General features: G+C 39.8%; 1 protein-coding gene across 1 annotated transcript in view; it reads left to right on the top strand.

Annotated features, from left to right (window-relative positions):
- Positions 1-990: 990 nt before the first annotated feature.
- The window catches only part of LOC124622599, a 109,925-nt gene continuing 93,041 nt past the window's right edge, over positions 991-17,874 (top strand). Inside the window, exon 1 of the mRNA XM_047148353.1 lies at positions 991-1,063. Coding sequence (XP_047004309.1) covers positions 1,024-1,063 — 40 coding nt within the window. The 5' untranslated portion in view covers positions 991-1,023. The remainder of the gene's footprint in view (positions 1,064-17,874) is intronic.

Below are 17,874 nucleotides of genomic sequence, written 5' to 3'. Positions count from 1 at the left end.
AAGGTCACAATATGGTGTGCTGTATCATGTCATGGTGTTATCGGCCCTTATTTTTTTGAACGTGAGGATGGTAGTGCAGTGACAGTAACATCCGCTCGATATGTTGAAATGCTTCGAACATTCTTTACACCGAGACTGTACGAGCTTAATCTTAACGACGAAAACATGTGGTTTTAGCAGGACGGAGCCACGTCACACACTGCTCGACAATCGATGGCAGCAGTTCGTCAATTATTTGGAAGACGCATTATTTCACGTAACAATGACATTGCATGGACTGCGAGATCCCCTGATCTTAGTGTGTGGGACTTCTTCCAGTGGGGATATGTTAAAGGCAAGGTGTACCGTACACGTCCTGCAACAATCCATGAACTGAAGGAGAACATTGGAAACTAAATCACTGCCATTCCCCAAGATTTGCTACACCGCGCATTCCAGAGTTTTCATAACAGGCTGTTAGAGTGTGAACGCCGAATGGGAGCACATCTTTCCGATGTCATCTTTAAAAAGTAAAGAGAACTTTTGGACATTTTGATTGTAAAGACATACTGAATAATGGCATACTGAATACTATCAATTTCGTTAATAAATTACTAGTTTTATGAATTTATTCATGGAAATGACGTTATTTCGAAATTTCCCGTTTCCGTGCGCTACCCTGTATCTCAACAGACACAGCTCACTTTACCAGAACGTGTTAACAGACTCACACAAAACCCATAACTTACGCCGGAATAACGCAGCCTAATACCATGATTCATCTCCAATGACCTGGGCACCATAAAAACTGGAGATGGTGTAAGTTGAGTTTAGCTTCTACTATTATGTTCTAGAAAATACAATCAGATTTCAGAATACCGTTTATTATATCAAGTAACTCCACTTAATTTTGATAGGTTGGAAGACATCGAATGGAACGTGGGCACACTGAAAACAGATGATCTGAGGAATAGCATCCAATCCCAGTTACTGCACGCTGTGCGGCGTATCACAAGAGCCGGACATGCCCGGCATACTTGTTATATGGCACTTAAGTTTCCTGTGCAGCGCTTCAACAAAACTGGTAAGTATCTTACTTGGAAGCCTATTATTGTTAACTAAAGCGTAATGTTCTCATTAATCTGTGCTATCAAGAAAACCTCATCCAACGTAATGAACATGTAAATGATGGGTCTGGGTTGCAGCTGGCAACAGTACCGTAATCGAAGTATGAGGGCAAATCACATTCTGATTTTTCCCCAATTTTTTACTAGCCAAAGTAAGGTACATACATGACAAATATAGATTCTATCCTTCATTCCTTACACAATTTTTCACATAGTCCCCACAATGGTTCACACATTTGTCACATAACAGCACTAAATTTGAGATGTCCCTGCGATAGAATTCGTCCAGTTGGACCACCGTTGGGCTGTTGCCTTTTCTTCATCATTACTTGTGAATCACTGTCCTTCCAGGAACTTCTGCAGCAGTCCAAAACCGTGGAGATCACTAGGTGCGAGGTCTGGACTGCATGGTGGCTGGTCCAGAATCTCCCAGTGAAATCCCTGGGGCTTTCTCGCAGTTCTGACTGCCACAAGCGGTCTCGCATTGTCGTGGAGCAGAATCACGTTGTCCACATCGAGAAACCCTCCTTGGAGGGATGATTCACTGGAGACATCATTCGCCTGCCATATCATGTCTCCAACTGCTTAGCCACCCACTGACACGGTTCCCTAAGGACCCATGAACGATGTCGTAAGCATTCCCATGCGATATGTCAAGCTCCCGGGAAATGACTGTGACGTGCACACGCCGATCTGCTTGCACGACTGCATCCACGTGGGAAATGTTGTCACACAGTGATGAACGCGGCCTCCCCGACTGCTCATCGTCATGCAAGACTTCACGGCTTCTGTCGAACTCACAGCAGCACCACCTCCTCGCAGTTCTCAAAGCGAGACAGTTTCCCCCATATATGGGCTGCATTTCCCTGTAGATCTCGATGGGCGTCCGTACCTTGCTCCATAGAAAACGAACTACACTTCGCTGCTCTAAAACTATGGACGCGTGAAGCACAACCGCCATCTTTAACAACAGACAGCAGCGCCGTGCGGCGCAGCTATCAGGAGATAAGGCTGGCCCGAACCAAGAAAGATTTAATACTGGAAATGGATATGCTGACTTCGCACTTACAGCCGTAATTTGGATAAAAAAAAAAGGGGCAAAGACGTTCTGACTTGCCCTGATACATAGCAAACAAGTAATTTTGAAGTAAGGAATAACCACAGGGGAAGAAAAAAAAATGAGTTCATGCCGTTAAAGATATTGTACCTGAGGTACCTACTAGCCCCAGTAATAAACATGAACTTTGAAGAATGATTTCAGCTAATGTTAGAAAAGCACAACAGGCAAAAGTCAGCAACCACCACCACCCACGACAGGCGACCACAAAAATCTGCTCAAAAATCATGTTGAAATCAGGAATCATACAAGACATTTCGAATAGTAATTTCTAAAGGGTGGAAACAGGCTGAACAACTCTATTTGTCCGTTTTGAAGGACTACAAACAGATAAAGGCATGTTGTGTAGACACAGACATCAGATCAGCTGCTTCTTATGCTTATTGTAAACTATGAATGAGCGGTTATTTTCCGTTTCCTCCTTACATTATATTTTTTGATTATTGTGGATCTTTTTTAATATTTGTAGGCAAATGGGGTACTGTACTGCACGGTACATTGTAAAATGGTGCTATTCTGTAATACAAGTGATGTCCGGCAATGACAGCGACAAACTGCTGTATAGACCGGATGGGACAAATCTTGCACACTACTATATATATATATATATATATATATATATATATATATATATATATATATATATATATATATAGGGTGGTCCATTGATCGTGACCAGGCCAAATATCTCACGAAATAAGCGTCAAACGAATAAACTACAAAGAACGAAACTTGTCTAGCTTGAAGGGGAAAACCAGATGGCGCTGCCATAGGTCAAACGGATATCAACTGCGTTTTTTAAAATGGGAACCCCCCATTTTTATTACATATTCGTGTAGTACGTAAAGAAATATGAATGTTTTACTTGGACTACTTTTTTCGCTTTGTGATAGACGGCGCTGTGATAGTCACAAACATATGGCTCACAATTTTAGACGAACAGTTGGTAACAGGTAGGTTTTTTAAATTAAAATACAGAACGTAGGTACGTTTGAACATTTTATTTAGGTTGTTCCAATGTGATGCATGAACCTTTGTGAAGTTATCATTTCTGAGAACGCATGCTGTTGCAGCGTGATTACCTGTAAATACCACATTAATGCATTAATGCGGTTCTGGACGCTTCAGTCGCAGGTTCGAATCCTGCCTCGTGCATGACTGTGTGTTATGTCCTTAGATTAGTTAGGTTTAGGTAGTTCTATGTTCTAGGGGACTGATGACCTAAGTCCCATAGTGCTCAGAGCCATTTGGACCATTTTTTCAATGTCATAAATGCTCAAAATGATGTTCGTCAACCTCAATGCATTTGGCAATACGTGTAACGACATTCCTCTCAACAGCGAGTAATTCACCTTCCGTAATGTTCGCACATGCATTGACAATGCGCTGACGCATGTTGTCAGGCGTTGTCGGTGGATCACGATAGCAAATATCCTTCAATTTTCCCCACAAAAAGAAATCCGGGGACGTCAGATCCGATGAACGTGTGGGCCATGGCTTCGACGACCAATCCACCTGTCACGAAATATGCTACTCAATACTGCTTCAACCACACGCGAGCTATGTGCCGGATATCCATCGTGATGGAAGTACATCGCAATTCTGTCATGCAGTGAAACATCTTGTAGTAACATCGGTAGAACATTACGTAGGAAATCAGCATACATTGCTCCATTTAGATTGCCATCGATAAAATGGTGGCCAGTTATCCTACCTCCCATAATGCCGCACCATACATTAACCCGCCAAGGTCGCTGATGTTCCACTTGTCGCAGCCATCGTGGATTTTCCGTTGCCCAATAGTGCATATTATGCCGGTTTACGTTACCGCTGTTGGTGAATGACGCTTCGTCGGCAAAGAGAACCCGTGTAAAAAATCTGTCATCGTACCGTAATTTCTCTTGTGCCCAGTGGCAGAACTTTACACGACGTTCAAAGTCGTCTCCATGCACTTCCTGGTGCATAGAAATATGGTACAGGTGCAATCGATGTTGATTTAGCATTCTCAACACTGACGTTTTTGAGATGCCCGATTCTCGCGCAATTTGTCTGCTACTGATGTGCGGATTAGCCGCGACAGCAGCTAAAACACCTACTTGGGCATCATTTGTTGCAGGTCGTGGTTGACGTTTCACATGTGGCTGAACACTTCCTGTTTCCTAAAATAACGTAACTATCCGGCGAACGGTCCGGACACTTGGATGATGTCGTCCAGGATCCCGAGCAGCATACATTGTAACCTCCCCACAAAAATAATTTATAAATAAAAATGAACCAAGTGTAACATCCCCACAAAAATATTTTATAAATAAAAAAAAGAACCAGATGTAACCTCCCCTCGGAAATAAGAATTAAATGAATTTTAAATATTGTAACCTCTGAACAAAATTGGCTTCCATTTATAATCTCTGTGCTGAAATGCATTCACATTTAATGTAACCACAAAATTAAATTCCTAAACCCGGAAATAATAAAAAAATTCAGTAACCTGGTAAATTTTGTGACGACAGCAACGCTGCGCCACGGCCCTGTACTCTGAATAAAAAAGCAAAAATTCTTACCTCAATAAAAACTGCGAATATATCTGCTCTTACATAAAAAGTTTTCGGCACAGCTCCGTGCAATGCTGGCCGATGCTTTGTGATTCATGAAAGGAAACGTAATCCATTGAATAAAATCTTTAAATTGAAATGAATGCTTTTTTTAAAAAATACTTTATATTATAAAAATTATTATTGGGGCATTTTTAAAAGAAATTGAATGACGGTTGACATACATTATTAGATATGCGCAAGGCTGCTTCTTTACCTTCTACAATAATACTCATCCTCCAGAGTCCCGACCAGAGCAGACTGCACACAAGCGCAAACACGCGCCGACTACCGTCGACTACTGCAGACTCACACAGACTACTGTCGACTACAGCAGACTGATGCCGACTCGCGACAAGCAACAACTAACTACATACTGCTCTCTGGTCAGAGACTCTCCTAAGTCTTGCCTGTTGCAGGCTGCGCATACATCGCATACCTCCAGGCAGCGCATACATCGCATACCTCTTACATAACCCTCCACTGGGGGGGGGGGGGGGGGGGCAAAAATTTGGCAGCGATGGTGAGTCAATTGGACTTGCCATGAGCAACAAACTTTTCCTAATTAACTAAGTTTACAACCACAGAATATATACATATATATAAGTGCAGAACATGAAATAAAATATAGTGCACATGCACTGAGTACAGAACATATCAAGCAATGACAAAATGTATACACAATGAGTACAAAACATATTAACAAATGGCAAAAGTGCACACACACTGTAGTTTTTTTTACTATTTTACAAGAACTAGGATAGGAAAGGGAAGGATTTCATCATGGTTGTAGCACATTAGGTTGCCCGCAGCTGCACTGAAAGTCCATATCTTTCTACAGAAGCACAACACCAAGTGAGACAATCTGAAGTTCTTTTCCCTGAAGCATTAATCAGTGTAGCCAAGAAACTGAAATGTCGTAGTAATATTCCATGTTATCATTCTGGTAGTACATTAGGTACACCAAACAGTGGGACCATAATAACATCTCCATCGCTCAAGGTGGTAGACAGCATGTCGTGTCAACACCACGTTCTTGTAAGGTACACCAACGTAGAATTAGTGCAAAAACCAAATATAGTGCTCCATGAGCATGAGGGTAGACAGGACAAACGGATATTGTAGTAATTTCTGGTAATTAGGTCAGAAGGTGAAGGACATTAAGTCTTATGCCAGTCATCATTGAGAATTACACTAGTCTAACAACTGATTTGAGGAATTCGTGGCACTCATTGCCAGTTACTAAACATTTCTGTACCATGGATGAAGTATTACAGAATAATGTTCATAAGTTATCTATTTACAGAGAACATTGGCATCATTGACCAGTTACAAACCATCAGAAGTCATCATTCAAAACAGGAGCTAATGAGTGTAGCATAAAGCTACTGGTATTCATATATATAGCATAAAAGTGACATAATACAAATTTAAAGTATAAGAAACAGTGGCATTCATTGGTCAGCAAGTATTGAATATTACAAAACATTTTTCATCATTCAAGTGACATATGACATATTTAAAAATAATTATTGGAACCCATTGGCCAGTTACAAATCATCAGAAGTCATCATTCAAAACAGGAGCTAATTAGTGTGGCATCAAGCTACTGGTATTCATATATATAGCATAAAAGTGACATGATACACATTTAAAGTATAAGAAACAGTGGCATTCGTTGGTCAGCAAGTATTGAATATTACAAAACATTTTTCATCACTCAAGTGACATATGACATATTTAAAAATAATTATTGGCGCTCATTCGCCAGTTACAAATCATCAGAAGTCATCATTCAAAACAGGAGTTAAAGAGTGTAGAGCATGCATGCATTATTGCAAAATATCATTCACTATTACTCAGAACTCATCATTTAAGTCACATAAGACATAATTAAAATGTAACACTGTAACTATTACTCAAGTCTGTGGTTAGAAAACATCATTCAGTATTACTCATACCTCTTTTAAATTGGTAGCATTATTTGGGACTGGTAATACTTTTTTGTGTGCTAGCAATGCATTGTGTTGGGATCGATAATTAATTGCTGGGGCATAACAATATTTGCTTTTGACTTATTGCTGCAAATGAAGATGTGTAACATCATTCGTCATGAGTCAGCTGTAGCAAGGTTATGAAACAAATTGAGTATATGTGATCACATTCATGAATGACACAGGTTTAATGACCAACTGCTTATAGCACATTAATTTCATGAATAATTTCTCCTGCAAAATATACAAAATGTATTATTAAACTGAAAGAAGAAACGCACATTATGCTGAAAAGTAATGAACTTCGAATTAACAGGTAATGAAATGTGTAAAAAATATATATGTTCTCTAGCTGTCCCTTCCAAAACCTTCAGTGATCATACCATGCGACATAAGACATACTGTCAAAACGAACTGCAACAAATACTTAAATAACTGCATAGCATAGATACATAAACTTCAACATTATCCTCATCTGCAAAGAAAAACTTCATTATCATTACTATCATCACCTGCAAAAAAAAAAAAAAAAAAAACCTTCCTTATCCATATCAAGATAATTCAATTATCATCATCACCTGTAAAGAAAAACTTCATTATCCATAATAGCACATTTTTCATCACTATTCATCATCATTCATTATCATCTGCAAAAAAGTCACTTCATTATACAACTATCCATAGTATAAAGTTCCTTATTTCTAGCATATTTTATCACTAAAACTAAGATGTGTAGTTCTGTCTGACAGCCTGCATCAATCACCTCGTATTCTGAAAGAAAAAATTAGTTAAGACTGCTATCATACGATGTGTATAGTAAATTCTTGTTAATGCTTGTTAATTCTGATCCATTTACTCTTCGTGACGAGGTATTGCATCTTCTTTCGTTCATTCCGAAGGTGAAATTCCCATTTCTGTTTAATTTATTTCTTTTACACGTTATTTCTTTCTGAAAATGATGAACAATGATTAATGTCTTGCATTTAAATCATATACCCATTAAATAAAAGCTGGTTTCTAGTGATATAATTGAGCATACAGCATAGCATGACAGAAAACGTAATATGTCAAAAACATAGACAGTGTTCAGAAGCAAAAATGTACACAGAGTATCACAATGAGCAAAAAAAAAAAAAAAAAAAAAAAAAAAAAAAAAAAAAAAAAAAAAAAGTGAAAATAGTCACGATGTTGAGATATCATAAGGCAAAATGTCAAAGTCAACTGGTGTTTGTTATATCTTAAATATTTCATAGTGCATACAGACAAAACAGGAAAACAATCATATATACATGAAGAATGGAAAAGGTGCACGGTCTGATGTGTAACGACAGGAAAAGCGACCTGCTAACCTTACCTTGCCGGGCACTTGCCAAGAAAAAATACGATAATCATCAGTAAGTGTTCATGTGAATATAATTGCATAAATGGTCATAAAAAATCAGGAAATGGCATTACAGTGTGATAAATCATAAAGTATGTTCATTCAATAAAGGGTTTGATGTTGGAGATATGGTGATTCCCTTTGGTTTTTCTGGTTCTCAGAGTTTCGACGCGTACCACATTGGGGTGAGGAATGCTGCGAATTCGATATGGACCTGCATATAGAAGCTCAAGTTTACTACATCTACTTTTTCCTCTATTAGATAAATAATGTGTGCGTACTAATATCTTCTGTCCAATGTGAAAGTCACGGCGTGTACAAACCTGTTTTTGCTGTCTTCCCCGGCGCTCTGCGGCACGTTTGATGTTGTTCAGCGCAATGTCAATTATTTCATGGTGTCGTAGTCGACGAGATGTAGGAAAGGTTACTAATTCTTTAATTTTGTTAGGTGGTTCAACATTTTTCAGTATAACAGACGCAGATAGCATAGTAGATTCATTTGGTATGGAATTAATTACATCCTGGAATGAGAGTATGTGTGTGTCCCAATCAATATGTTTTTTATGGCAGTATATTCTACACAGTTTACCAATTTCTTTCATTAATCGTTCACAAGGGTTTGAAGAAGCATGGTACCTGGATATATAGATCGGAAAAATGTTTCTAGCTCGTAACATACGTGTCCATATAGCAGATCGAAACTGTGGTCCATTGTCGGAAATTACTTTCAATACATGCCCTACATGAAATAGAAAATGTTTTACAAATGCTTTTGAAACAGTTTTAGCAGTAGCTTTGCGTAACGGAGTGAAGGTAACAAATTTTGAAGTGAGTTAAACAGCGACAAAGATGTAGCAAAAACCTCTACTAGTTCTGGGAATCGGACCAAAAATGTCTACAGCGGCCATGTGTCTCAATTTAACAGGTACAATGGGATGTAATGGAGGAATATGTGAAGTCGTATCTGACTTAGCTTTCTGGCAGATTTTACATGACGCTAAAACTCGTCGAATACGTTTCTCCATGTTGGTAAAATAACAGTTCTGTCTCAGTATAAGGAAACATTTTCTGGCTCCGTAATGTGCGTAACTTAAATGAGTATACCAGACTAATTTGTTAACAAGCTCGTCAGGAATGCATAATAACCAATTGTTGCTGTCAGGGTGAGAGCGGCGAAACAGAATGCTATTGCGTACAGTGTAACGGTTTCTAATGGTAACATTATTCCTATCTTGCCAAAGGTGTTTAATTTATTTCCACACGTTGTCTTTACTCTGCTCTTGTGCTATGTCTTGTAATGACGACGAAATGAAATTTTCAAATGCAACTTGTTGAATGTACATGACGCTGAAATTTGCATTGCGGAAGTAAGTTGCGATGTCTTGCTGATTGTTGCTGAGAGAACGGGATAGTGCGTCTGCTACAATATTTTGTGTACCGGGAATGTGAACAATTGTAAAATTAAATTCCTGTAACTAAAGTTTCCACCTACTTAATCTGTCGTGTGTAAATTTAGCGGAAAGTAAAAACTGTATCGCTATATGATCTGTGGAAACGGTCGTATGTCTTCCATAAAGAAAATGCCGAAATCTCGTAAATGACCAAACAACACATAATGTTTCAAGTTCTGTAACAGAATAATTACGTTCAGCAGGTGACAGAATGCGACTCGCAAAGGCTATGTTTTTAATTACTGTAGTGCCATCTTCTTCACTTTCCTGAAAAAATGTGTACGCCTAAAGCGGTGTTAGAACTGTCGGTGGCAATGGAAAAATTTCTAGTAAGATCTGGATGTGATAAAGCGGTGCATTCAACAAGGCTTCTTTCAGGTTCATAAATTCAGAATGTGCTTGCTTATCCCACGACCAAATAGTGTTTTTACCTGTCAATTGACATAATCTAGGGGTGTCTAAAGCAGAGTAATGAATAAATTTACGAAAAAAGTTAATTGAACCCAAAAAGCTGCGTAGTTGTTGTTTCTTCGTCGTAGGAACAGTAATGTCACATAAAAATTGAAGTTTTTCCGGGTCAGGCGCAATGCCTTCTGCTGAAATTACATGTCCAAGGAGTTTTGCCAAAGTGCGATTTACTGAGATTAACTGTGAGTCCTTGTGCACGAAAAGTTCGTAACAGTTGTTCAAGAATTAGATTGTGTTCAGACCAGTTAGCTTCTGCAATAAGAATGTCGTCTACATACGTTGTGATTCTGTCTTTAAGTTCTGTCGGAAGTATTGTATTCAAACCGCGAATAAATGCTGCTGATGAAATAGTTAAACCGAACGGTAATTTGCAAAATTGATAACAGTCACCAAAACAGAGAAAAGCCGTGTACTTTCTGCAGTCCGGATGGAGTTGAGTTTGCCAAAATCCCGATTCCAAATCTAATGTGAAATAAATAGCAGTACCATGAAATTTCTGTAGAAGTTCTTCTAGTGTCTGTGGGCGATCCGTTTCATTAATAATAATGTCGTTGATGTGACGCGAATCAAGTACGAGGCGAAGTGAACCATCCTTTTTCTTAACAATATGGAGCGGGTTTATGTACGGACTAACTGCCGGTTCAATTATTCCTTGCTCAAGCATAGCTTGCAATTCTTTCTTAACTTGTTCTCTGTGAATATACGGAATGGGACAATGTTTGGCTTTAAATGTGTCGTGCTGTTTAACTTTAAATTCATACATAAAACCGGACATAGTACCAGGAACGTTGTCAAAAACTGGAGCTTGCTGTAAAAGAATTTTGCGTAGTTACGTGCGTTCGTCGTCTGTATTTGCACTGCTCTGTTTAACTTTATCAGAAGTCATCTGTATAACGTCATAGTCGGCTTCGTCTGGAGTATTATAGTTGTGTACGTACGTATCTGTTAACAATGTGGAATGACAGTCTATGTTACGTGATGCGGAAATGACCTCTGTACGATAATTGTTTGTTCTTCTGCAGATAAAGAGTGCTGAAATTCTAAAGCCAAGTGTACATTTTCATCCTTTTACATTAAATAGGAGTTTTGAAAGTCAATAATTGCGTCGTGTTGTACCAGAAAATTCGTACCTAAAATAACGTCTGTCGTCAAAAAGGGAACAATCCAAAAATTTTAGTGAAATGTATGACCTGCAATACAAAATGATAAATGTGTCTGTAATTTAACATCTACTCCTTTACCAGATACTGCTCCTTTTACTTTAGTTTTGCCTAATGGTAACGTAGGATAGGTATTCTCTTTGTTACATTCGTTGAAAGTTTCCTCATTTATGACTGACATAGGAGATCCAGAATCAATTACTGTTGAAAATTTGGATGATCAAATTTTTACTTCGATGACAGGGTGTGAAATGGTTTTTTGAATAACTGGTCTTTCCTGCAAGAGAGTGTCTCTGATGTCGTCAAAAGAAATAACATTTTTGTGAACAAGATTCTGCGTGTCAAAAGTATTGCTTGCGTTACTGGAAGATGCAACCTGTACTGTATCTAGTCAAATTCTATCTGACGTGCTATTATTTTCGGGAGGATGCTGTGGCATTTCCACTATTTGTACTGTTCTGTTATTTCTTCCTGACGTATTGCATTCGGGATGATATCTACTGTCTGGTTCATTCATGATAATATGTTGTTGCGGATGATTTTGCTGCTGGTAAGACCGACTGTTATTAAACGTACGCTGAAAATTGTGCTCATTACTTTTACGTCTATCATAATAATCATTGCTATACGGCGCGTTGCGATAGGAATTGAAATGATGTATCTTCTGTACATAGTGATTTCCTTATTGCTGTGCGTTGCTATTTGGTGTGGCCGACGCTATACGTGTAGGCGGCGAAACATTAAAGCTTGGTTGACCTTGTACATTACATTGTTGGTTAGGTATGCTAACCGGCTAGTTTTGTTGCTGTTGTTGGCAAAAACCTCTATTGTTACCAAAATGTGTTCGCTGTTGCTGATAATTTTACACATACTGATGATTAAAATTTTCTCTGGTATTAAAATTACGCTGGTAGTTCTTGTCATTTCAGGAGTGTCTAATGAAAAATGTCACTTTCGGTAAAATTTATCATATTGGGTTTTCTTTACACGTTTCTCAATCCTAGATAGATCGATAGTGGAAGAGCTGTTTTGATAGATATAAAGGATAGTAGAAGAGAAGGCAGCAGTGCAGAGAAACTAAAGATGAAACAGATCGATAGTTGAAGAGCTGTTTTGATAGATATAAAGGATAGTAGAAGAGAAGGCAGCAGTGCAGAGAAACTAAAGATGAAACAGCACTACTACGGCTCGGGGCCCTGTGCACGCTACGGCACATATTCATTAAAGCGTAATGAATCCCCTGAGGTTAATTACGCGCTACAAATAAATTTTAGCTTTTGCGTTACAGGCAATGGCGGTAAAAATTCAAAAACAAATTGCTGTATCCAAACCAATGCTAGTTTTTGCATTACAGGTAATGGCGGTGAAAGTACAAAAATAAATTGTCGTGTACAGTTCAAAGCGTGTACTTGTGCTCTGTCATTTTTAAATACCTTAGATTTTTTTACGGATAAAAATTGCTTATAATCAGTGTTATCGTCTCTGAATTTGTGAACAGGTTTGTGTGAGAATCTGTTTGTCTGTGTCACTTCGTATTCTAAGTCACGTAGTCTCTGTAAATTACCTAAGTTACACTGGCTGTGTGAGTGTGACAAATGTTCGGAATGTGCCATATGCTGTGACGTGTTAGTGACTGAAACATTTTTCATTTCTGTCACTTTAATACGTTCGTCAATTTGGTTGTTCTGTTGTTCACATTTGTTATCGACTTCCGTATCCAGAGTGTGTGAAAGTTCTCGTGACTTTAAATTAAACTCGTCGCGTATCTGTGTTGCGTTTTCTGAACATTGTTCAGTGACTGCATTAATTTCGTGTCTAAGTGATTCTGTTGTGGCTGCTTGTGTATTACTTAATTCTTGTGCAACAGATCTAATTTCTTCACTACTATTACTAGCACAAGCCTTAATTTCGTCACGTAATTGTTCTTTGGTATCATGACGTTGCACGGTAACAGCTGTAATCTGTTCAATAAGTTGTTTGTTCTGTTCGTTAAGGTTGTTGTGTTTTTCATTCGACAGTTTGGAATTGTTGTTTGATTTTTCATACCACTGTTTGAGCATTTCACTAAGTTGTTTGAAATGGTTGTCTATTATTTCATTCAACTGTTTGGAATTGTTGTCAAGTTTTTCATTAAGTGGTTTATTCGATTCGTTAAGGTTGTCTTGTTTTTCATTTACCAATAATGCCATAACTTGATCCGTGCCAAAATTACCTACTCTATTCTCTGTGCTGTGTGATGGTGTATCTGTTTTTGTCGCGTTTTGTGTAACCAGTTGGTTATTCTCTGATTCTTGAAAAGCTTCGCCACTTGAATGTGCACTGTTATTCACTACACCGGCATTAAATAAATCTGACGTATTCTGATTACTCTGTTCATTTTCGTTAGAAAAATTTATCTGTTCGTTACGTAAATTTTGCAAACCGGATGTGTCAAACTGGGCAGCGTTCATTGTAACAGAACGTGCCGCGTCATCAATTGTTAAATTAACAGAGGACACAATTGAATTTGTTTGTTCCTCATTAGCATTAGAAACATTACTAGTGGTCGGTACGCACTGATTGTATTTGAAGGATTGTCATCGTATTTTTCATTGAGTTGTTTGCACGATTCATTAAGTTGTTTAATATGGTTGTCGTGTTTTTCATTAATTTGTTTGAAATTGTTGTTTAGTTTTTCATTCCACTGTCCGAGATTTTCATTACGTTGTTCGTACGATTCATGAATTCGTTTGAGTTTTTCATCAAGTTGTTTGTACTCATTGTCTGTTTTTTTATTGAGTCGTTGTAATAATGCCATAACTTTATCCCAGCCAAAATCATCGGCTCTCTTCTCTGTACTGTGTAATGGTGTATCTGCATTTGTCACGTTTTCTGTAACCATTTGGTTATCCTGTGATTCTTGAAAGGGTTTGCCAAACGGATGTGCACTGTTGCTCACTAAATTGGAATCAAATAAATTTGACGTACTTTGAGTACATCGTTCATTTTCGTTAGAAAAATTTGTCTGTTCATTACGTAAATTTTGCAAACCGGGTGTGTCAAGCTGGGCAGCGTTCATTGTAACAGAACGTCCCACGTCATCAATTGTCGTTAAATTAACAGAGGACACAATTGAATTTGTTTGCTGATCATTAGGATTAAAATCATTACTAACAATCCGCACACACTGATTGCCTGTAAATAGGGGATTATCACTATTACACTGAGTGCCGCTAGTATCATCAGTCAAGTTATTCGAGTCGGCTGTTTCACTCATTGCACATCGCGATGTACTGTTAACAGTTTTTCGCGGCATTTTTCACAAATCAAAATTAAGCACAAATGAAACAAGGACAATGCAAAATGCAACAAACACAATTACAACAAAGAGCAACTAATTGCCGATGATCTGTGAAGGAAAGAGTGACAAATTAGTAAATGCGTTGCGCCAGATGCAAACTACATTTAAGTAAATAAGAGCAGATATATGACTACTTATCAGAAGATTCACAAAGAAATACGATTCTGGCAGGGTCGCCAAGTGTAACCTCCTTACAAAAATAATTTATAAATAAAAATGAACCAAGTGTAACATCCCCACAAAAATATTTTATAAATAAAAAACATGAACCAGATGTAACCTCCCCTCGGAAATAAGAATTAAATGAATTTTAAATATTGTAACCTCTGAACAAAATTGGCTTCCATTTATAATCTCTGTGCTGAAATGCATTCACATTTAATGTAACCACAAAATTAAATTCCTAAACCCGGAAATAATAAAAAAATTCAGTAACCTGGTAAATTTTGTGACGACAGCAACGCTGCGCCACGGCCCTGTACTCTGAATAAAAAAGCAAAAATTCTTACCTCAATAAAAACTGCGAATATATCTGCTCTTACATAAAAAGTTTTCGGCACAGCTCCGTGCAATGCTGGCCTATGCTTTGTGATTCATGAAAGGAAACATAATCCATTGAATAAAATCTTTAAATTGAAATGAATGCTTTTTTTAAAAAAAAGATTACTTTATATTATAAAAATTATTATTGGGGCATTTTTAAAAGAAATTGAATGACGGTTGACATACATTATTAGATATACGCAAGGCTGCTTCTTTACCTTCTACAATAATACTCATCCTCCAGAGTCCCGACCAGAGCAGACTGCACACAAGCGCAAACACGCGCCGACTACCGTCGACTACTGCAGACTCACACAGACTACTGTCGACTACAGCAGACTGATGCCGACTAGCGACAAGCAACAACTAACTACATACTGCTCTCTGGTCAGAGACTCTCCTAAGTCTTGCCTGTTGCAGGCAGCGCATACATCGCATACCTCTTACAACATAGCACACGCCCGTTGGGCAGTTTGATCACAATAGCCATACATCAATACGATATCGACCTATTCCGCAATTGGTAAATGGTCCATTTTAACACGGGTACTGTATCACGAAGCAAGTATCGTCCGCACTGGCGAAATGTTACGTGATACCATGCACTTATACGTTTGCGACTATTACAGCGCCATCTATCACAAAGCGAAAAAAGTGGTCCTTGATAGAGTTGTTGGATGCTTCCCTGAGATTCTACCCAATATATATCTCAAAAAAGTTTTGCGTCACCTCGGTTCCCAGAGTTTCGGAACCTATAGAGAAAATTGGAATAGAGATCAACATAAACATCATTTCCACCCTTTTTATTGCTCATGACAACCATACATTGCTTGTTGTACCACAATACAGCGGGACATTCAGAGGTGGTGGTCCTCACTGTGGTACACACCGCTACCTGTAATACCCAGTAGCACGTCCTCTTGCATTGATGCACGCCTGTACCCGTCGTGGCATACTATCCACAAGTTCATCAAGGCAATGTTGGTCCACACTTCCCACTCCTCAATAGCGATTCGGCGTAGATCCCTCACATTGGTTGGTGGGTCACCTCGTCCATAAACAGCCCTTTTAAATCTATCCTAGGCATGTTCCATACGGTTCATGTCTCGAGAACATGCTGGCCACTCTAGTCAAGCGATGTTGTTATCCTGAAGTAAGTCATTCACAAGATGTGCACGATGGGAGCGCGAATTGTCCTCCATCAAGACGAATGCCTCACCAATATGCTGCCGATGTGGTTGCACTATCAGTCGGAGGATGGCAATCATGTATCATACAGCCAGTACGGCTCCTTCCATGGCCATCAGCGGCGTACGTCGGCCCCACATCACACCAAAACAGCAGTTTTGCTGCACTCGCTGGACAATGTGTGTAAGGCATTCAGCTGTACCGTGTTGTCTCCGGACACGTCTCCGTTGTCTGGTTGAAGGCATATGCGACACTCATTGGTGAAGAGAACGTGATGTCAGTCCTGAGCAGTCCATTCGACATGTTCCTGGGCCCATCTCTACCGCGCTGCATGCTGTCGTGATTGCAAAGATGGACCTCGCCGTGGTCGTGGGGAGCGAAGTTGCGCATCGTGCTGCATATTGCACACAGTTTGAGTCGTAACACGACTTCCTGTGAATGCACGAAAAGCATTATTCAACATGGTGGCGTTGCTGTCAGTGTTCCTCCGAGCTAAACCCATTGGTAGTGGTCATCCACAGCAGTAGTAGCCCTTGGGCAGCCTGAGCGAACCATGTCATCGACAATTCCTGTCTCTCTGTTATCTCCTCCATGCCCGAACAACATATCTCTCGTTCACTCCGAGACGCCTGGACGCTTCCTTGTTGACACCCCTTCCTGGCACAAAGTGACAATGCAGACACGATCAAACAACGGTATTGATCGTTTAGGCGTGGTTGAACTACAGACAACACGAGCCATGTACCTCCCTCCTGGATGAATGACTGGAACTGGTCGGCTGTCGGACCCCCTCCATCTAACAGGCGCTGCTCATGCGTGGTTGTTTACATTTTTGGGCAGGTTTAGTGACCACTGAACAGTCAAAGGGACTTTGTCTGTGGTACAATATCCACAGTCAACGTCTATTGTCAGGAATGCTGGGAACTTCTTTTGATGTGTGTATATACACTCCTGGAAATGGAAAAAAGAACACATTGACACCGGTGTGTCAGACCCACCATACTTGCTCCGGACACTGCGAGAGGGCTGTACAAGCAATGATCACACGCACGGCACAGCGGACACACCAGGAACCGCGGTGTTGGCCGTCGAATGGCGCTAGCTGCGCAGCATTTGTGCACCGCCGCCGTCAGTGTCAGCCAGTTTGCCGTGGCATACGGAGCTCCATCGCAGTCTTTAACACTGGTAGCATGCCGCGACAGCGTGGACGTGAACCGTATGTGCAGTTGACGGACTTTGAGCGAGGGCGTATAGTGGGCATGCGGGAGGGTGGGTGGACGTACCGCCGAATTGCTCAACACGTGGGGCGTGAGGTCTCCACAGTACATCGATGTTGTCGCCAGTGGTCGGCGGAAGGTGGACGTGCCCGTCGACCTGGGACCGGACCGCAGCGACACACGGATGCACGCCAAGACCGTAGGATCCTACGCAGTGCCGTAGGGGACCGCACCGCCACTTCCCAGCAAATTAGGGACACTGTTGCTCCTGGTGTATCGGCGAGGACCATTCGCAACCGTCTCCATGAAGCTGGGCTA

The sequence above is a fragment of the Schistocerca americana genome, chromosome 7 (assembly GCF_021461395.2).
Source record: "Schistocerca americana isolate TAMUIC-IGC-003095 chromosome 7, iqSchAmer2.1, whole genome shotgun sequence".
Taxonomy (NCBI): domain Eukaryota; kingdom Metazoa; phylum Arthropoda; class Insecta; order Orthoptera; family Acrididae; genus Schistocerca; species Schistocerca americana.
The sequence above is the reverse complement of the archived record's forward strand: the minus strand, read 5'-3'. Positions and strand labels throughout refer to the sequence as shown.